General features: G+C 37.0%; 1 protein-coding gene across 1 annotated transcript; it reads right to left on the bottom strand.

Moving 5' to 3' along the window:
- LOC106872358 (uncharacterized) lies at nucleotides 1-18,519 on the bottom strand. The gene is made up of 11 exons (XM_014919323.3): nucleotides 17,486-18,519; nucleotides 15,070-15,474; nucleotides 13,936-14,018; nucleotides 10,826-10,908; nucleotides 9,479-9,523; nucleotides 7,368-7,424; nucleotides 6,969-7,113; nucleotides 4,882-4,963; nucleotides 3,636-3,897; nucleotides 1,258-2,127; nucleotides 1-355 (listed from the first exon to the last, which is right to left on the bottom strand). The coding sequence occupies exons 2-11, from the start codon at nucleotides 15,463-15,465 to the stop codon at nucleotides 297-299; spliced, it is 2,082 nt and encodes a 693-aa protein (XP_014774809.1). The 5' UTR covers nucleotides 15,466-15,474; nucleotides 17,486-18,519; the 3' UTR covers nucleotides 1-296.
- Nucleotides 18,520-23,436: the final 4,917 nt, after the last annotated feature.

Raw genomic sequence — 23,436 nt, forward strand, 5'->3', positions numbered from 1 at the left:
TAGGTTTGATGTTTATTCAAATGAAATTTTGTTATTCAATTTTAAACATACTAAATTTCAATGGATAGCTCGTTAGAAATAATGATTCAATAGAAAAATGTTTAAAAAAATACATTTAAAAAAAATAAGATGATATATTTACATATTTAGTCATATAAATATAAGATATTTAAAAAAAAACTGTACAATTTATAAACAAACTATCATACAAATGAATATGAAAATATGAAACAAATTCCATTAAAACAGTAATAAAATGGATTATTTCCAAAGATGATGTTTAAAATATTTTTTGATTAAAGTGCCTGAGAGAGATCATCATGAGCTTTTTTAAGAATTTCAGCAGCAGTTTCACCTGAAAATAAAACAGAATTTTATTTAACCCATAAATATAAAATTAATTTCGTTTTTGGATTTGGTTTGCAAGATTCTTTATGTGAGTTTGTGTGTTGAAGCATATTCTATTGTGTCTGGGGAGACAATGTCAACAACTATTGAAAAGGTTGCAAGAAGCAATGAAAATTTTAGAAAAATAAATGAGTAAATGAGTGGAAATTTTACCAGTGAGTGTGTTAAACTATAAGGCACTAAAAGAGATTGACACTCCCCAGACACAACAGAATACAAAACTAATGTTACAAAAATACATCTTTGTCACAACTGAAACATTTTTCCAACAGAAAAAGAATATTTACTTGTCATTAGCAATACTGTAGATTAAAATTATATAACAGTATGGTTCTTAGGTCTGTAGTTTACCCAGGAGGATAACAGTAAATACTCTCATAGTTAAAAAGTTATATTTGTCAATGAATATCAGAATTTTCTAAAAAGCTTTAAATCTCTTAGCATTCATAATAACTTAGTCTCATATATGCTGATATATTTATACAAAAATTACAAAACTAAAAAAATGTACTGTGTGATATACAGACATAGACATATTGTAATCTTATTTATCTTTGTTTTCTGTTAATGCACAATATAAACTGAAGGACAATTTCATTTGACCATCTGTAAAATAACTAAGATAACTGGCTAAACAATCACCTCCATACTCATATGTGATAGCAGATAGATCTTACAATTAAATAATAGCTTGACAGTGGATTTATCTTAGACCCCCGTCAAAAAAAATGAAGAAAAAAAAAAAAACAACACTGAACAAAGTTTACTAATATAAAACCAGAGATTTCACAATTAACCTAATTACAGCAATGTAACACTAAAAATGTTTCACAAGAATAGTTTACTTACTTGCAGGTTTGAAAAGAGTCTTGTGTGTTGGAGTTGAAGCTCCAATAGGATGCCACTGGAAACTTGAAGCTTCATAAGAAGCTGTATTTTTAAGAAGAGTTTCAAGATGCAGTTTGTCACTTTGTGGTATGCTAGGTGTTAAATTTAGCATCTTGTGAGCTCGCTCAACTACATCTGCATAATCAAGATTAGATTTGTCTGCAATAGTCTTTTCTACATGTAGTCTGCTCCTAATTAGTGAAGTAGGTTTAAAATGAGAAGACTGATCTATAATATACTTATCTGTATCTGCATTGTCTTGTAGTGATGATGTGCCCATGAAGCCTGATTTAGAAGTTTGAGACATTTCTGAACGTGAGCCAACATTGTATGACATGTATCCTGTATCTTGTTGAGATGTCGACACACTCTGCAAGCTATCTACATTAGTCACTTCAAACTTGGAAGGCATCATGCTAAAATTATTGGAGGTAGATAAGACACTGGTCATTTCAGAAAAATTCATTGAAATGTTACATTTTGGTTGAGCTTCAGGCACTTTCTTGTTGCAAAATAGTTGGGCTTCGTTTGATGGAATTTCGACTGTCTCTTTGGCAGTATAAATGTTAGAAGACAGTGGGGAAGTATGTCTTTGAACCATATTTTGTAAAGAGGATTCTTCCTTTGATGTTTTTACTTCTTCTAAAGTAGTTCTTATGCTGTCTGAGTCAATTTTAATAGAATTGACCAATTCAATTTCTTTTTGAACTGATGAAAACAAAGGTGACATTCCTTCGAGGCAACTGGGTTTTAAGCAGTTTGTATTGTTTTTAGAATGCTTGTGACAAGGTGAAGAAACTGGAGTTTTCATTGAACTTTCCATTGGAACATCTGGAATATCAATTTACAAAATAAGTTCATTTATGGTTCATAATTAATTCACACATAACAAGGATAGGAAATGTGTGTGGAAGTGATGGACAAGAGATAAATATGTAATACTGGATGTGTTGCAGAGACAATTTCAACAAAATCTATCTTCACAGCTATCTGAGAGCATTATATGCCTGTAAAGGACATTTTGTAAAGCAAGCAACTTTGGCTAAAAGTCACCTCAGGGAGATAGCAATAACTCCAGATAGGAAATATTAATCACACATCATACATTTTGTTCAGCACTAAAGTTAAAAGACTCGTCAGTTATAATCCTCCTACTGCTTATAGAGATTAAATGCACCTCATCATTGTACTTGTTTACAATAAGATGAACTAAAATATTGGGAACTAGGCACAGGCAAGGCTGTGTGGTTGAGAAGTTTGCTTTCAAACCATATAGTTTCAGGTTCAGTCCCACTGTATGGCACCTTGGACAAGTGTCTTCCACTATAGCCTCAGGCTGACCAAAATCTTGCGAGTGGATTTGGTAGACAGAAACTGAAAGAAGCTCGTTGAATGTGTGTATGCAAATGTATGTATGTGTGTGTGAGTGACTTTCTGTTCCTTTGCATTTACCAGTTTGTAAACAATAGCTTACAAAAAGTGTCATTTTATTGTGGTCCACCACAAAAACCTGTCTGAGCTTCTCAACAGGTCTTGACAAGTTGTATGATCTTTGTAAACAAAAGGACCATTTATACAGTGTTGCTTGTTTCCAGTTTTTCACATGAGACATATCCAGACTGTTTGCTGCTTGATGAACTGGGAGATTATTAACTCACTTGTAAGCGAGTGGGATTGATGATAGGAAGGGCATCCAGCAGTAAAATACTCTACTGCAACATACTTTCATCTCATCCACACAACCATGAAAAAGTAAGTGTTAAAACAATGATGATGATAATAAACATCTATGCCAGAAAGAGTGATCTCCTAATGATTCAGTTATTGTAAATCTTATCAAATGATCAGCTGACTAATATCTAACAAGCTAAGACTCAGCAGACCTTAATTCCTTTACTTACAAGCCAATTTAAAATAAGTTAGACAACAATGACTTATCTATAAGCAAGCAGGCTGGTATCTTGCCTAACAGCCTGTTGATATCTAACAGTCAGTCAGCTACCTCATCTTTGAGTTACTCCATATCATAGCAATTCTCATTTAATAAATCCAGAAACACAAGAATTTGTTAATCTGCATCATGAACATTGCCAACTAAAGGGTTAAATCACTTGAAAGGACTATGCCAAAAAAAAAAACATATTGCATTTTATTAGATGATGGTTTCTTATTGATTCAGTAATCTAGTCCCTGAAGTTCTTTCCATGACAGGAAAATGCATTTAGCTTCCAGTAACTGAACCCTATCTAAAAATGTGACATGATAGATTTGTTTTATATTGTTACATCTTCATTTTAATCTACAATTAACTGGAATACAGATGAAAGAAATTCAAATACCTGATATATTGAGAGAAGCCATTTCTGATGAATGACTTTCTAAATTAATTGGTGATACACAAGGACTAAATAAACGCTTGCTAGAATCTTCTAAAGAACCTAAAGAATGTCGACGGAAATTTGATCGAGATCTGGTTGACAATGGAGATGATAGCTGGTGAATTGGTGATAAGACGGTTCCACTGCAGTCTAAAGCATCTCCAGCTATATATGATTTGTAACGACGACTACGATGACTCACAGGACTTGAAGATAATGGATTCTGAAAATATAAAGTTAAATTATTTCCTTTTATACAAAATAAATATATTGGCATGACTATGTGCACTAAGAACCTGAATATTTTGATTACTATCTATAAGATAGCAATGAAGTTACAGTACTGATGTTTGACCAAAAAGTTATGCATTCAAACTCATTATTCTTATATCCCCCATCTAAGGCAATGTATATTGCTTGCAGTCATCTTCAGTGGTTAATTGAAATCAGTATCACCTCTATTTTGTCATAGAGTGGTTAGCCACAGGAAGAGAAAATAGTTATGAAAACCATTTTCTAGTAATTTAAATTCAAATTTTCCAAAATTATTTCAAAACTAACCAGATAACAAATACCAAACTCATTGGTGTCAATAACATAAAATCAATTTTCTTCCCTTTTTTTTTTTTTTTTTGCTAGGCACAAGGTTAATTCTCAAAAGGTGACAATTAGTCAAGTAAATATAAAAATGTTTTCTTGATATTTATTTTATTCACAGTGGAAAAATGAATGTTCAAGTCAACTTTGGTGGAATGTGGAAAGACAAAACTAAATACAATAAAGCATTTAGTCCAAGACTTGACCATCTTACTCTCTCCCTGAAAAATCTGGTTAAACTGATTTTGTTTTTTAAGTACAAGGAATAATCTGTGAAGTCTTCATGTGGAAAGAATTGAACTCTGAACCTAAAAGTAAGCTAGCAAATCTTAATCAAATACAGTGCTATCTCAGCCATTCCTATTGCCTTCATTAAATTAGTATTGATTCACTTCACTGTAACTCTTTCATTTGAGAATCACAAGCAAGTGCTTAATGTACTAGTGAACAAATTTGCTTATTATTTCAGTTTATAGTGTATTAGAAGTGAAGATCAATGTAGTTCTGTTTAAATGTAATATTGATGGCAGTGTAAGTACTGACAACAGATTTGATAAAGCAGACTGTAAAAAGAAATTAAAATATCAATGAGATGTAGGTATACACTAACTATTGAAGCACATCTGTCCCAGTCAGGTGTGGTGGGTATAGGAGCAGGAGGTATATCACACTCATTTAAGGACTCATCTGATCTGAAAGTACACAAAATTTACAATATTTTAAATCTACTGTCATTAATTTTTGGTCTGTTTATGCCAGAAGTTACTCTGAAAATATTTTTCCAGTGACAAAAACAAATATGTGTACACTGACTTCTTTAGCACTACGTATACTAACAGTAAACCTTTAAAAGTGAGACCCTCTCAGTAATGAATAACAATGGCTTCTTTATCACAACTAGCGACATTAATGCACATGTAGGCTTGCAGATGTTACTATAAGTGAATCAAGGTAGAAAGAAGAGCTACCTCAACCAGTCAAACAGTGGAACCACCTACTGAAAACATTACATACATTTGAAAGTTTAATTAATACATAGGGAAAGCAGCTGAAGGTCATTTGCATAGTTAATGAAGGTAGAGTCATATCCAATGATTGATGTAGCAATATCCTCCTCAACTATTATAAGGCTAAAAGAGATGCTCTAGAAAGAAGTAACTACAGAGGTATCAAACTGTATGAAAGCAACAGAAAGAGTTATGGCACAATTGATTAAACATAGAATTAAATGAATGATATGTAGTATGCGTTTGCATCAAAATAAGGTACCACTGATGAATTCTCCTAATGAGATAACTACAAAAACAAACCAATCATAGTCAATGTTCTACAGAAGGCCTTTGACAAGGTACCATGTTCTGGAAGCTGGTAGTTGCTTAGTAAACTAGGTGTAAATTAACAGGTTGTGATAGCCATACAAGCCCTATGCAGAGATACCACCAGCAAGGTGAAGTTGTTGATCAATTCAGCAAAGAATGTCATGCAGGTAGGTGTCCATTAAGGGCTGATTCTCAGCCCATCCTATTTATTATAGGGAAGCGTTTAAGACCAGCTCTCTATGGAAACTCTTCTATACTGATAACCTAGTTTCTGTTGAAGATTTAGGACAGAAACACCAAACATGGAAGCAAAACTTAGAATTGAGAAGGCTCAAATTAAATGCTGCAAAAGCAAAAACTTTTAATCAGCCAGAGAGGAAACAGAGTTCTGCTGTCATATTGAAAGTAGCAAAGTTAAATACGCAGAAAAGCAGTTGGTAAGAATTCCATACAAATCCCGTTGTAAACTGGATGAAGAAGCTTTACTGAAACCATGGGCAAGCTAACAGAGAAGAAAGATTTTCTAAGTGGGAGATGCAGCACAGCAGTAGTTAACTGTAAGAGCACCTGTGAAAATTTTTTCAAATATTTGGAAGGCTTCCTGGAAGTCATTGGTGGCTTCTGTTACCTCCAAGACCATATTAGCAGTAAAGGTCAATGCTCTGAAAGTATAGTAGCCAAAATATGAATGGCAATAAAGAGAATCTCTCTCCTCCAAATAAAGGTAGATTGTATAATATTTGTATGTGAAGTGCAACATTACATGGTAGCAAAACATGGAAGATACACAGTGGGAAAGAAATGATATGAGCATACTCTGCTGGATGTGCGATGTTAGTGCACATGAACAAATGAGTTGAGAGTGATGATGATATAATAAGATAACCTTAATGTGTATTTCATGGTGAAGTAGAATTAAACAAGCTTTACTTTTGAAGGTTTATTCTAGTTTTATATAGCACTAAGTCTGACAATGTCTTGATCCTACAAACCATAGCTCTCTTTAAGCAAATATTCTTAACTTTTTTTCCTGAACAACTGCATCACATCCAGTGAGCCAAATATTTTAACTCTTTAGCATTCAGATAACTGTCAAATGTAATACATATTCACATTGTTTTGAATTAATCAAGCATTATCTTGTAGCTTTGAGATTTCAATGATGTGATTTTTTTTTTGTTTTTTGGAATGACACTAGGGTAAATTTGTACTAAGCAAATTGCTCAATATCTTACATACTCAATCATTTTTGCTTTTACAGGTCTTGTAAAAGGTAAATAGGTATTCAGGGTTGATGTAATTTCGTGTTACAACAACGAAAAACAGTTGAAATAGTTTTGATTTTGTTTTCAAGACAGAACTAGCTATTGGGACTTACCTGGCCATATTGCTGTCCATTGAACTACTGTCACTCTCCTGAAACTCTTGACAGAACAGTTTGCGCCGAAGACTAGCAGTACTGAACGATTCTGACTGGCTATTTTCAGCATCAGTCTTTTTCTCTTCATAAGTCATATATTGTCCTACAGGTTATCAACAGTGTTAAATTAGTTTAAATATAAGAAGTACAAGGCAGTCAGCGAAATAGCAGAGGGAAGGCAGAATAAGAGAGAGAAAAGAGAGGAAAGTAAAAGGGAAAGAGAGTGACAAATGAATGGCAGAGAGAAGGGTAAGGCAATATGAGAGAAGAAAGAGAGCAAGAAAGGAAAAGTCAGAAAAAGAAAATAGAAAAGGGAGAGAGGATGTGTGTATGTGTGTGAAAATGAAAATAACTTACCTAAAACCTTATTGATATTGAAGTCTAATGGTAAAGTTAAACATGTCTGGCAACCAACTACAAATAAGAAAAACATGACCATTCAGTTAATCAGAAACAGATGGAAGAGAACAAGAACAAATCTTCAAATACAGTGAGCGTGAAGACTCTGGATTACTAATCACAAAGTTGTAAGTTAAAACCTTGTTATTACAAACAACAGGTTCCACTACTGTCACTTCACTGTTGAGTTGTTAGTAGTAGGATCTGCATCCAGTTCATCATCATCATTTAACGTCCGTCTTCCATGCTGGCATGGGTTGGACAGTGTAACAGGAGCCGACCACCTGAAGGGCTGTTCAGGCTCCATGTCTGTTTTAGCATGGTTTCTTTGGCTGGATGCCCTTCCAAACACCAACCACTTTAAAGGGTGTACTAGTTATAATACAAAAATTATTTCAAGATTTCATGCAAATTTAGAAAGAAAACTGATAACAAACAAACTACAATGCAAAATATAGTTTAAGCCTGCAAAGCTTCCATTTTTTATTCCTTATCTAATGAAGAAGGGCAGTTCTCAGTCCTTTTACAGACTCAGTTATATAAGAGGAAAAGAGTAACTGAGGTAAATGTGATTACTGCTCAATTTGAATTGTAGCAAAATTGAATGATTCATGGCCAGTGAGAAGAAATCTCAAGTGATGCAGTACTGAGTTAAAAGGTAGGTAAAATAATTAAAGTAGAACTTGTGGTAGGAGGTGATATAGTAGATGTAGAAAGAGGGCAATGAGTACAGTGAAGAATTCCAGGTAGGGGTCCATCAAGGATCAGTTTTCAGCCCCCTCTTATATATCATAGTTCTCCAGGCAATAACAGAGGAATTCAAGACAGGATGTCCCTGGGAGCTTCTCTATGCTGATGACTTTGCTCTAATAGCTGAGTCACTATCAGAACTAGAGAAGTTTCAGGTGTGGAAGCAAGGACTAAAATTGAAGGGCCTTAGAGTAAACCTAGCAAAAACCAAATTCTTAATAAGTAGTTAGGCTGACAAATCATAAATCTCTTCAGGTAGATGGCCCTGCTTGATCTGTAGAAAAGGTTTAAGTAGAAACTTCATAAGATCTACCCAGTGTAAGCTATGGACACATAAGTGCAGCAATATCAAAGGAAGGCTAACTGGGAAGATAGTTTTTGTGTGTGGCAAATGCTCAGGAGCAATAAACACTGAAAATGTGCAGAGAACAGCTTCCGTCACATTCCAGGGGCAAAAACTACAAGGAACTTCTGTTATCTAGGTGACCAAGTCAGCAGCAGGAGTGGATGCTCTGAAAGTGTAGCTGCTAGAATAAGAATAGCCTGGGCAAAGTTCAGAGAGCTCTTACCTCTGCTGGTGACAAAGGGCCTCTCACTCAGAGTAAAAGGCAGACTGTATGACGCATGTGTACGAACAGCCATGCTATGTGGCAGTGAAACATCTGCTGAAGACATGCATAAGCTTGCAAGGAATGAAGCCAGTATGCTCCGCTGGATGTGTAATGTCGGTGTGCATACTCAAAAGAATGTAAATACCTTGAGAGAAAAGTTGAACCTAAGAAGCATCAGATGTGGTGTGCAAGAGAGACGGCTGAGCTAGTATGGTCATGTGTTGTGAATGGATGAGAACAGATGTGCGAAAAAGTGTCACACCCTAGCAGTTGAGGGAACCTGTGGAAGAGGTAGACCCAGGAAGACCTGGGACGAGGTGGTGAAGCATGCCCTTCGAACATTTGGCCTCTCTGAGGCAATGACAAGTGATCAAGAACCTGTGGAAGAGGTAGACCCAGGATGGAAAATGGACATTAAATGATGATGATGATGAGATATATATATATATATATATATGGCTAATGCCAGTGCTGCTTGTTTGGCTTCCGTGTCGGTGGCATGTAAAAAGCACCCCCTACACGCTCGGAGTGGTTGGTGTTAGGAAGGGCATCCAGCTGTAGAAACTTTGTCAGATCAGACTGGAGCCCTCAGTCAAACCGTCCAACCCATGGCAGCATAGAAAGCGGACGTTAAACAATGATGATGATGATAATGTATAAGCAGGTTTAAGTGAAATATGTTTTGAAAAGATAACTGAAATACTTTACTAGTAACAGATTTCTTAGTTGCATTTTCATTCTGAACTGATTTTTCTGAAACATATATAAAAGCAAATATTAACTGAATGAATAACCAAATAAATAAAAAGGGATTAATTTCTATGCTTTAGAAGCTGATACAAAAACTAACTGATGGAAGAGGCTGTCCATCTGCTAACCCTGCTTAAAATAGCAGCCAAATCTTCCTCATATTACATCCTTTACTGAGAAAAACAAAAAAAAAAACAAACAAAAGATTGAAAGGTTATTGCTTGAATGTCTAATCATTAGTGAACTTGATCAGGGTTGATCTGGATATTAAACAACAAAGCCAATCAATGATAGTGTTCTGTAGCTAAGGCACTTAATTCTCACCTAGCTAAACATAAGTACCATGTGGAGGTAAGGTACTCAGTAATTTGGCTATGTTTTGATAGCTTGCATTGCTAAACTCAAATCCTTTTATCAATAATAGAAGCTCAGTGGGGTTAATCACACACACAAACAAAAGCTAGTAGATGACTAATTATTATAACAGTGTGTGGTAAATAAATCCTGCACACATGTGTTTATCATTATCATCCTTTTCCATATTGGCATTGGTTAGATGTATCTAACAGCATCACACCATTGTCATGATTTTTCATTATATAAAAAGCACCCCCTACACTCTCCGCAGTGGTTGATGTTTTAAAGGGCATCCAGCTGTAGAAACTTTGTCAGATCAGATTGGAGCCTAGTGCAGCCTTCTGGCTCACCAGCCCTCAGAAGCAGACAAAAAAAGGAACCTCTACATGGTCATTCAACCTATTAAAAATAGCAGCTAAATCTCTCTCAAATCAAACCTCTACCTTCTTACATATATAAGGTGAAGACCCATGATATAATGTAGTCCTATATACCACTAAAATGACAGGATGGTTATGGATGGGATGTTCAGAGTCAACCAAGATTAGACAACAAAAACCAGCCATTTTTGTAGTAGGTTTTGTTATTTTGGCATAGTTTTTACAGCCAGATGTCTTTTGTATCACCCACCACTTTACTCCATGAACTATATACATACATACATACATACATAAGATAACCTGAAAGTAGTTTAACCCTTTTCCTACTCTTAATAAGAATATTAATTTTTTTTTTTTTGTTACTAGAAATAAAATAATTTGTAGAGGAGGTCTATAACTGTGAGAATGCATAATGAAGTAAATAATATGAAGCCACAAGTTTAGCAGGATAAAGAATAGATTTCTACAAGAACTTATAAGTAGTCTTTAATTATATGTCATTAAAATATCAAATTCAATGCACAAGTTTAATATATAAATAACAAATAACAATGTTTCTTTAACATACCATTTTCTATTGGAGAAAGTACAACAAGACGAGTATTAAAATATTGCTCTATGGCTTCCTGAGCCTTTGTCTCTATTGCAGGACTGCAAAAAGAAGATATTGTGGTAAAATGTGAAAAAATATCATGTAAATAAAGTCTTGCTTAAATGAGTTTTGTGGAATCAAAAACTCATGTTTCTTTAAACAGTGTTATGAATAGTTTTATTTCTCAGATGTCAAGAAATAATTTCCAATCATATGAAACCTAAACCTATAAGCATAATGCAAATATCAACAAGACAACAAAACGTGCAATGTGATCTGAATGCAGATTTTAATATGGCATTTAGGTTGAGTATTTCAGCAGTACACTTAATTCACCTAATTGAGGAATAACCATAACTTGCAAGCAAATATGACAGGATAGCGTGTTCCTTGCTTTTGCTAATTGATTTAGGTGCCTATTCATCATCATCGTTTAACGTCTGCTTTCCATGCTAGCATGGGTTGGACAATTTGACTGAGGACTGGCAAGCCAGAAGGCTGCACCAGGCTCCAATCTGATCTGGCAGAGTTTCTACAGCTGGATGCCTTTCCTAATGCCAACCACTTCCAGTGTAGTGGGTGCTTTTACGTGGCACTGGCACAAGGGACAGTCACACAAATAAATACATATACAGGTACTGTAAATGATGAATGTAAAAGAAATTCACTAGTCATTTCCATCTGAAGATCAGTCTTAGTGTGCCATTTGAATAATGTTGATGAAATACAATATGCAGTTGAAACAGATGTCAGAGGATTTGAACTTACTATTGATATTATTAGATTACCAACTCTACAGTAATCCCTAGACTATCACGGGTGTTACATTCCACCCCCATCCCTACAATAGGTGAAAATCCACAAAGTAGAAACAGTACTGTACTGTATGTTTATTATTATTATTATAACTTGTATATATCTATTTTATTATAAATGCAAAACAACAGCACAGAGGAATCGACGTAAGCTTAAATAATAAACCGCGATATAGCGAGGAATTACTGTATTCTCTATTATTCATACTTCAAAGCTACAGTAGAAGATACTTGTCCAAGGTGTCACACAGTGAGATAGAACTCAAGACCACATTGTCTTGAGTTCCATCTCACTGTACCTACTGTCATTTGCAGAAATACAACCTTAACACAACTGGGGTGGGAAGGAGAATCAACTAAAATGCAGTATGGAACATAGAAGCAATAGTCAACAAAAATTCACCTGTTCTGGCAATACTATATAGAAATACCGGGCTAGCTCCTTTCTCTAACAAAAGGATTCACTAGAAACTGGATATTTACCTTTTTAATACCAACACACATGAAACTATTCTTACTAAAATGTTAATCTTTAATTCAAAATCTCGAGCGAGTTCGTTGCCAGTGCCCCTGGACTGGCTCCTGTGCGGGTGACACGAGGTTTTTTTTCGAGCGAGATCGCTGCCGGTGCCTCTAGACTGGCTCATGTGCGGGTGACACATGAAATCTTTCGAGCGGGATCGTTGCCAGTGCCCCTGGACTGGCTCATGTGCGGGCGACACATGATATCTTTCGAGCGAGTTCGTTGCCAGTGCCCCTGGACTGGCTCATGTGCGGGCGACACATGATATCTTTCGAGCGGGATCGTTTGCCAGTGCCCCCGGACTGGCTCATGTGTGGGCGACACATGAAATCTTTCGAGCGGGATCGTTGCCAGTGCCCCTGGACTGGCTCATGTGCAGGCGACACATGATATCTTTCGTGCGAGATCGTTGCCAGTGCCCATGGACTGGCTCTTGTGCGAGTGACACATGAGGTTTTTCGAGCGAGATCGTTGCCGGTGCCCCTGGACTGGCTCATGTGCGGGTGACACATGAAATCGTTCAAGCGGGATCGTTGCCAGTGCCCCTGGACTGGCTCATGTGCGGGCGACACGATATCTTTCGAGCGACATCGTTGCCAGTGCCCCTGGACTGGCTCATGTGCGGGCGACACCTGATATCTTTCGAGCGAGACCGTTGCCAGTTCCCCTGGACTGGCTCTTGTGCGGGTGACACATGAAATGTTTCGAGCGGGATCGTTGCCAGTGCCCATAGACTGGCTCATGTGCGGGAGACACATGAAATCTTCCGAGCGGGATCGATGCCATTGCCCCTGGACTGGCTCATGTGCGGGCGACACATGAAATCTTTCGAGCGGGATCGTTTGCCAGTGCCCCCGGACTGGCTCATGTGCAGGCGACACATGATATCTTTCGAGCGAGTTCGTTGCCGGTGCCCCTGGGCCGGCTTGCGGGTGACACATGAGGTTTTTCGAGCGGGATCGTTTGCCAGTGCCCCCGGACTGGCTCATGTGCGGGCAACACATCATATCTTTCGTGCGAGATCGTTGCCAGTGCCCATGGACTGGCTCTTGTGCGAGTGACACATGAGGTTTTTTGAGCGAGATCGTTGCCGGTGCCCCTGGACTGGCTTTTGTGCAGGTGGCACATAAGACACCATTTCGAGCGTGGCCGTTTTCGTGCGGGTGACACGTAAAAGCACCCACTACACTCTCTGAGTAGTTGGCGTTAGGAGGGGCATCCAGCTGTAGAAACTCTGCCAAATTAGATTGGAGCCTGGTGTTGCCATCCGGTTTCACCAGTCCTCAGTCAAATCGTCCAACCCATGCTAGCATGGAAGGCGGACGTTAAACGATGATGATGATGATTCAAACATGAATGATAACAGATTCTAAATGGTCAATGCAAGCATAAAGTAATAGATAATCAGAAAGTTTACATTAAATTGAAAATTAATTAAAACACTTAGGTAGTCTTATTAGAAATATAGCCACAAATATTGTCAAAAAAAAAGGTTAAGGGTCAAGGTCCTATCCCCATTCTTTATATTTTCCTTTGAATTATTATGAAGAAATTCAAGATCCAATGCTCACAGGATCACTTGGTTCTGGATTTCTTCACTAGTTTTAATGATGGTATTAGTAGTGATGATGATAGTACTGGAGGTGGTAATGGTAATACAAGAACAGTTGTGTGGAAATAGTGACAATGACAACAATAATAAGGATGAGGACAGTGATGAAAGTGATTGCGATTATAAGCTTCCTTACTTGAATGTGGACTTATACTGAGGTTTTTCATCAATTTCAACTGGATGTAAAGTAGCCAGTTGGTCAATTGTCCACTCAAAATTCTATAAGAAAGTAAATATGTAGAACATTTGAAAAGTAAAATAAACATACAATACATAATTAATTTATGAAGTTCAAAATGACAAGAAAGAAATGACAAATGTGCTGCCAAACCACAAAACACAAAGAATGAAAAGTAAGGTATATACCCACATTATCAATATTTTATATACACAGCCATTGGGCCACTGAATTAATGAATCAATAGTTAAGATAATATTTGAGTACACATCCACCTACCAAAAAATAATAAGTTTCTTTTGACACAAGATTAGTTTTCTTTAGGAATCAAGTGTTGATTAAATTAAACTGTTATCCCTTTACATTTGGATCTAAATTCCGCCATTGCTTGTTTTATCTACTGTGAAGAATGAAAATGAACCACAGGTATGGCTCTGTGATGAAGAACTTTGCTTCACAACTACTTAGTTTCTATTCGATCCCACAGTGTATCAAGAGGGATTGTTCCTGATACATTTAATCTGTTGCTTGGTTGAACATAACTGTCTGGCTCTTGGGTGCTTTTAGCAGAGTGTATTCTGTTGCATGCATTCAGACCAAATTTTCAGTTTGAGGATAATGTTATCTGTTTCTTCTGCCAATCTTAAAGGCCTGGAAAATGGTCATGGAATTACCCTTCTCTCACTGTGTCAGAAAAGAACAGAATATGAACTCAAAATATAAGATAATGTGATAAAACTGGATAGCATCCAGTTATACATGCATTTATGTAAATATCCAAAACATTCCAGCCTGGCAAAAAAGATGAAAAATATTGGTTTCAGCTTTTGGCACAAGGCCAGTTATGTAGAGGGAGGGGTTAAGTCAATTACATTGACCCCAGTGTTCAAGTGGTACTGATTTTATCAACCCTGAATGGATGAAAGGCAAAATCAACATTGGTGGAATTTGAACTTGGAACATGAAGATGGATGAAATGCCACTAAACATTTTGCCTGGTGTGCTAATGATCCTGCCAGCTTGCTGACTTAAAACAGATGTAAAATATTAAATCACATACATGTATCCATACAGTAATACAAGGTAAATTACCTTTTCGTTGGAATTTGGAGTTGCCATATTGAAAATTCCAGGAGAAACCAAGGAACTGCTCAACTGGTTAATAAGTGCTATTTCAAAAGGGTTTTTTACTTGTGATTGTGGAGTTGAGAGATGCTGGTGTCTAGAATACTGGTCTTTGACACTTTGAGGTGTGCTATGCATTAATATGGAGCGAGCAGAACAGGAAGCTGATGAAAGAGCAGACACCAAAGACTTATTGTAAGGACTGGGTAACAGAGATCTAATAAGATATCCATTCTTCTCAAAAGGAGATGCTGTGCGGTTGTTGTTGCTCTTCTTGCTAAGTGGTGTATCTTTGATATCATTTGGTGTAGAAGTGTTGGACAGCAAACATCGGCTAAAGTCTGGAGACATTGGAGTGGACATTGTGCTGAACTATGTTAAAAAAAAAGGGAAAATTTCTTTTGATTAAATACAAGGCTAAGTTTCCATATAATCAAAAAGTATTTCAAAATTTGGGAAATCTTGTAAATAATAGGACTTTTCTCTTCACTTAACTACACTAGGCAGATTATTGAGATAAAAGTTAAGTCTCCAGAGAGACAGGTCACTTCTATCCTAGATATGAGGGTACTGGTTGTTGTAATCTATAATTTCAAGGAGTCAATATTTAAGAGAACTAACAAAGTCATTAATACACAGTTCAGCTGTTGTCATTGAATACAGTTTCCAATAGTAACAAATAGTAAGCATCTTTTACACAGAAGCCCTCTTATATATTACAAAAAGCAATAAATTAATGAACAATTAATAAACCAAAATGTCATAAACCGTGTTTTCAATTTAAAATTGAAAGAAAACGATGTTTTAACCATCAATTGATAAATTGATTACATTATATATATATGCTGAGACCCCCTTCGGTCATGACTGACCATGGGATTGTACCTAGAAAGTTCCCTTCCAAGGCACACGTCTGGGCAAGGTTGTTTATGGAAGACCAGCAGTCGCCCATGAATACCAGCCTCCCTTCTCCACGCCACCGATGTTATCCAAAGGAAAGGCAAGGGCTGATACAGCTTGGCACCAGTGCTGTCGCAACTCATTTCTACAGCTGAGTGAACTGGAGCAATGTGAAATAAAGTGTCTTGCTCAAGAACACAACACGCAGCCCACTGAGCCATGCGCCTTCACACACACACATTATATATGCGTGTGTGTATATATATATATATATGTGATGCTATTATGTAAAAGTGTCGTAAGTCCAAAACGTTGCTTTTTCAGAAAATAAAGAAAATAGTTTCACCGTTATAAAACCGTTGTACTACACTTCGACAATTTTTAATATCTCGGCATCTGAAACAGTTGGAGATACGATAGTTTGACCAAAAGAACTGGCTATTGCAAGCAAAAATTAATATCGAAAAAAACGCATTTGGCCAAATTTGGACATACGACAGTTTAACATAAAACAATGATATATATATTATATATAAACCAGAACAAATAATAGGTTCAGAACTTAATGTCACCAATACTCTTATGAAAGGATCAACGTTACAGTCCCGTCACCCACACCACTAAAAAAGAACTAATGATTTTATGACTATATATATATATATATACATACATACAAACTACAAAACAAGTAGCAGCTGTTAAGTCCCAGTTTAAATCTTATTTATTAGACTTATGACCAAAAGTATTTTAGCCTGAAACATCCAATTTTTTTCCTTTTGGCGATATCCAAGTACTCCATTTTCAACGTAACTACCCCGCTTTTTAAATACTAGGCTCTAAGTGGAAGGACATATGGCTGTTATTTCTAGCAGGTAGAGGGACTACATAAAGACTCTCGTCGGTTCAAATAAGAATCAGACATGTGCTTAGTGCGATTCAATTAGTTATAATGCTGTTAGGAATTCCAGATTCTACGAAGATTTATTCTGTTAAAAATATCTCTTTCATACTTGAGAAACAATACACAAGTCAACAAGGGAGCCTGTACATGGCCACTCAATCAGCTAGAAATAGCAGCTACATATATCTGAGACTGCAGTCTTTAAAAAGAAGGAACACATTAAATAACGTAATTCTTGATACACTATGTCTGGTGGGGGGGGGGTCACGATTAGAATGTCTTTAATTATGAAGTCTGCTTGATCAGGGCCAACTTGGAGCTAAACGAAATGTGTATGCATAAATGTTAGAAAGAGCACAAACATTAAAAGATAGTAAAAAGGCAAGTGATAAACAACTGAACGTTTAACAAAAGTCTTCTTTTAGGTGTGTGTGTGTGTGTGTGCGCGCTTCATTTTGAAAGAATATGTATTTTTATCATAGTTTTATATATTAACTGTTTCGTTCGGGTAAGTTTGGATACATAGATTGTTATTAAAGGATATAATAAAAACAAATCATGAATTAAAGTTTAAATACTTACAATAAAATAATACAAAACAATAGCAGAAGTTAACTGATATATTTAAACATTATGGAGCAATTAACTTTGTTATATGTATTTGATGCTACAGTTGTCTAATTAGAGATGCAGAAATAAAACACGCAAGCTTTTTGATAAAATCCAGTTATTGTATAAATTTAACCAACTGACAATTAGAGTGAAAAAAAAATAAAACTGGTAAAAAGCGAGACATCCGAATTCAATTAAAAAAAACTGAAATGTATTTATATAGAAGTATAAACTTGTCTTATTTAAAAGACCGCTTTACCAGCAGAGGCGCCGCCTGTTGGTAGGAAAAGGAAGCAAGTGGCGTTATGTCCTTAGCAACGGTTGTTTTAGTGTAAGTTTATCATTTCAACATGCTTATTGGTTTCTGATGAAACAAAATGGCTTAAAACTTATAAGTGAAGGTGGATTAAAGTGACTATGATGTTTATGCCTTTCCCACGCTTTTTCTCTTCTCATTCATGATGTTTTGAATGAATATTTAACAGAACCTGTACTTGATATATGTTTTGTTTACAAGGCCACAGAACTTTATATTTTTGAGAAAAGGCCGGAATAGTTAAACTTTTTTTCCAACAGTAAAGTGACTTAGTCACTGTTACTTCTTAATTAAACTTCGCTTGGTATCAATCAATGATATATATATAAATTCATTATGTGCCAAAGAAGCAGTATTAGTTTAAAATAGCAACTTGTGCATCATACTTGATGATGATACATCACGGAAAGTGAAATTAAGTGTTTTCCTATACCAGTGACGTCGTATTGTTCCCACTGCGGTTATGTCAAGCCTTCTTTGAAACATCAAATTTAATATCCAATGTAATTCTCTTTTTGTACTATTATCTTCAGTTTTATTTGATGGTTTTCCCCCAGACATCTTGAATAATAAATGCAACAGCAACAACGATCAACAAATACGTAATAAAAAAAATAGCACCAAGAAAAAACTGTTTTGTGAGAGTAGAAATTTTTAATGATAATCCTGGAGATGTATGAATGGAAATAAGAAGATTAAAAGGCGAAGAAATGCGGTGGGAGAAAATACAGTTAGTTGAAAGCTTATCAAATTAATGGATACTTCTCCCCCTGCACCGCTGACTTGAGCAATAAACCTCCACACTCCATACACACAAACACACACACTCTCTCTCTCTCTCTCTCTCTCTCTCTCTCTCTCTCTCTCTCTCTCTCTCTCTCTCTCTCTCTCTCTCTCACACACACACACACACACACAACACATTGGCAGTTATGTTGACATACATCATATGTAGCAACAGGCATTACTACAATGCCGAAGCTATTATTGTTGCTAGGTAGTTATTCAAAAGTTGGTGACTTGGTATTGGTGTTGGTGTTGGTTATGGTGATGGTAATGATGGGAGCATTGTTGGTGGTGTCGATAGTTAAATTGTTCGGCTAATTGTATTATTGTTGCTATTTAGTTTCAAGTGAATTCTCATTGACCTAAGATCAAAGATCCTTAATTCAACATCTAAAATACACTAGAGTAGCACGCTATCTCATGTGATCGGTTTTCCTTTTTAGTGATTTTTTTTTTGGTAGTCGTTAAAATGTTTCTGGGTAGATTGGCTTTGATGCTAATGCTAGTTGTGGTGGGCATGAAAGACACACACACACATATACCTTTAAGAGGGTTTTATATCCTTGTTTTAATTCAATTAAATTTATATATATATATATATATATATATATATATATATATATATATATATATATATATACACACTAGCAGTATAACCCGACGTTGTCCGGGTGTGACTTATTACGCCATCTACGATAAGCCTTGCTAGGTGAAAATCAACTAAAAAAGAAAGCCTTACAACGATAAAACCCTTATGATGTAAATATGTTCATAATACAAAAGACGATGAAATTAATAGGGAAAGTCTGAAGGCTGTTTTGCGTAACATTATTAAGCGTACGTAAATTTCATCCGTCTAATTGGCTGTAGAAATGCTTGTGCAAAACAAACTTTTTGCGCTGCCCTGATTATATATAGCAGGGTAATCTCTTTTAGCAGGAGGTAGGATGGCAATTTCTGATGAAGCAATTGCTGGCGATCTGTTGCTAAACAGTTCTGCCAGAATTCTATCAGATTGGGCAGTAGATGTTGATGCACCATTTTGCATTATGTTCAAAGTAGCTTCTGGAATGTGGTGAATTGCTGCAGTCTGTTGCTGTCTTTTCAAACCGGTTGCTTTCTTTCCCCAGCAAAATCTCTTCTTCTTACCCACATTTCTAATGAAGTTTACTGATTTGCAATGTGTTGTCCTGTCTACATAAGCTCCGTAGTTTGTATATTTACAAAACATTGACGAACATGTAATAAAGTAAGATCTAGTTATATTGTAGTGAATGTTTGTGTGCACGTGCGCGTGTATGCGTTTGAGAGAGCGAGAGAGAAGAGGGAGAGAGGAAGAGAGAGAGGGGGGGAGAAAGGAATAGAGAGAGAAAGAAAGGAAGGGAGAACGGAAGACAGTTATAAAATAGCAATGCGTGCGCGTGTTTATATAAGAAACACACACAAAGTAAATGTTTTATATATAATGGTGATGTGTGTATGTATTTATGTGTATGTTGTTGTTACAGGTCACGTATGTGTGGTTGTGTGTGTTTTTACGTTTCTATGTTATGAAAAATATGTTAGAGGTAGAGGGATAGAAGAAAGCTATTAAATGGGAGAGAGGAAGAAGAATGAAGTAAGAGTGAAAAGGTAGATAGAAGGAAATAATAGACTTAAACCAAGTTAATCTATGACTTTGTATGTATCACTTTCTCTCTCTCTCTCTCTCTCTTGCTCTTTTACTCTTACTCTCTATATTACATGTTGAGCGCGTGATCGATGTGTAAAAACGCTGATACAGATAGAATGGAAGAAATATAAAAGTTGCTAGAAACAACAGCCAAATCTTCCTTAAATCACACAAAGTAAACGGAATTTAAAAAATCTAATTACTGCAATGGAAAGATCACATCGAAATGTTTACGAAAAAGTGGAAAATGTGGATTTCTATAAACTTTTAAAAAGGCTTCACACAGACACACAACTTCAGCTTTATATATTAAGATATATATACTAGCTGGTGTACCCGGTAATTCCCAGGGGTAAAGATGTTCTATTGAAACGTCTTATTACTCTGATAAAAGAAAACAATTTCGTTATAACTGCCTTAATAGGTGTATTTTCTGTCACGAAAAAGTACAAAAAGCTGTCAGCTGGAGGAGGGAGAGACTGTTGGAGGTTGGTGAGAGAGGTTTTCGGAGGTTGACGAAAAAGATTGTCGGAGGTTGGTGAGAGAGGTTGGCGAGAGGCAAAGACATTATTCTGCTTTGCGAGGGCATCTGGGAAATGTATAACTGCTGTCATTCACAGAAAAACTATTGTTATACCGTGAGAAAAGCGCTGTTGAAGTGTTAAGTGAAATTTGGCAATCGAGGATCAAATCCACGCTATGCTTGCATGAAGCCACTACAAATACGTTGTGGAATAAAAAAAATTATCTACTGTTATGGAAAGAGTGTAACTGTAAAAATGCAGAATTATCAGAGTAATAGGCATTCCAAAAAGTATGCATGTATAGAAATGTATGAATGAAGTCTTTAAGGTTTAAGATCCAAATTAAGGAAGTGCAATAATAATGTTTAGCAGTTCAAAACTGCGAGTAGTGAAATGTAGAATTAGGTCGGCTGATCATAAGAATCAAATATTGATCGTTTCGCTAAAACTGCAGGTGGTATGGGTTATCTCCCTTGTGTTGTTAAAATAAAATATTAGTAATATGGTGTAGATAGAAGGATCCATTGGAGGAGCCCTATTATTGATTTTTTTTCAACAATCTAAGTATGTCACAAGGTTTCCAGACATGAGTTCTACTCACATGTCAAATAAAATGATATTATCTGCAAAAATTAGAAATTGAACACACAAAAAATCAGTATTTAAAGTAACAGAACAAGAGAATTCCCAAATCTGTGAACCGGGGAGTAGTGACACTGATCAGGAAAGACCCGAGCAAGGGGAATGACATTAATAATTTTGGGCCCATAACTCTGCTAAACACAAAGTTAAAGATTTTGGCCAAAGTGCTAGCCAAAAGAGTGAGGCTTGTCGTAGGCGACCTGGTAGTAGAGGCACAGATATGTGCCATCCCAGACAGGACAATACACGACAACCTTCACCTCATACGCTACACTATAGGGCGAGTGGGTAAAGTTTCTGGCAAAGGTGGGGCACTGGTGAATTTAGACCAGTCTAAGGCATTCGATAGGGTTGACCGTTGGTATCTGGTGGTGGTCCTCCGGGCGGTCGAACTGGGCCCGACTTTCCGCGGATGGATCAATGCTATGTATAGCGACATCGATTCAATCGTCCGGGTGATCGGTTTCTTCTCGACGCCGTTCGCGATTGAACGTTCAGTTCGCCAGGGCTTCCCCCTGTCCCCGCTCCTGTATGTGCTGGCTCTTGAGCCACTGCTGCGGAGGTTGGAGGCCACGGGGGGGTGACCCGCATGATCTATGTTACAGCAGGAGGGTGACAGCAAATGCAGATGATGTCACCATCATCGTGTTTGATGAAAGGCAGCTGCCTTGTGCAGAAGACGCCATCAAAGGATACGAGGCGGTGGCAGGATAAAAAATCAACCAGGAAAAATCAGTCGGCTTGCAACTCGGCACATGGCGGAGTAAGTCGATGCCTCCCAACAGTGCCATGACACGTTGGACGGAGGGCCCGGTCAAATTGCTTGGGGTCTGGTTTGGACCAGATTTCCAGTTAGGGATGCCTTGGCTGAGGATGCACATGTATGCACTGAGGCTGAGACACCTCTAGCTCTACCTCTGGATGGTGAACGGGTGTGGTCACTGCATGTTAAGTTCTTCCTGTCACCATTGATGTCCCTGCGGGACGTAGGCGCCTGGATCACGCGGAGACCAAAAATGGGCGAATGGTAGAGAGAAAGTGCAGACATGCACTCGCTCTGTTCTTTCGAGTGAGCAATACCGGCAGCTACAACTGCGGATTTTTATAGCGAGTTGGTAGAGCACATGTCCAACGACGTCCTAGGGTGGGAAACTCTAGGTTTCGACGAAGAACAGCTTGTCAACCTGTTCGGAAGAATATTCGGGCCAGGGTATCTGGACAACTTCCAGAAATCCCTGACCTGGTTGTGTTACCGATCGGCTTTGCCAGTTCGAGAGAGGTTGTCAAGGAATGGTGCTGATATCCCACCCACATGCCCGAAGTGTGGGTGTGTCGAATAACTGGTCTATCTCCTTAATGGACTTTAACAAGGAAAAGGAGGCGTCATTTTTCTTTGTAGTAGCCGTACTGAAAGAGACAGTACGGGTGACGCGTGGAAGAGGAATTGAAACAGGTAACTTCATCTCCGGACACGAGTTGGTTAAATTTTTTAACTACCATCTGTCCAGAAAGATCAGTCTGGAGAGAAGACACCTGTCTAGAAGAGTGTTTGAAAAAAGATGGACAAATGTCGTAAGGAGGTTGAGAGTAAATGGGACCACGCTAGCGTGGCCGGTCTGAACGGAAAAGAAGGAAATGACGGAAGGAAAAATTAAAATAAAAAAAATGTGGATATTATAAAAAGTTATAAAAAAAGTAAAAGAACAGGTGGGTCGAACATGAACCCGGAAAATATAACAACATATAATTTTAAAATTCATTTCGATTTCATTATACTGTGTAATTTCATCCGATTTCATTATATTTGATTTTTAACTGAAGTATAACTCCAGCCTTTAAATGTTTTGTTTTTGTTGTGTCCTTGTGCTGTCCCCTCTGTGTCATGGCCTGTGTGCCAAATAAAAGAAAATACGTAAACAATTTTCGTTCAATATTGCATTAGCCCGAAAAATCGAATTATCCTTCCTGGTTAACAACAGCA

This window comes from Octopus bimaculoides, chromosome 3 (assembly GCF_046866305.1).
Source record: "Octopus bimaculoides isolate indiv1 chromosome 3, ASM4686630v1, whole genome shotgun sequence".
Classification (NCBI taxonomy): domain Eukaryota; kingdom Metazoa; phylum Mollusca; class Cephalopoda; order Octopoda; family Octopodidae; genus Octopus; species Octopus bimaculoides.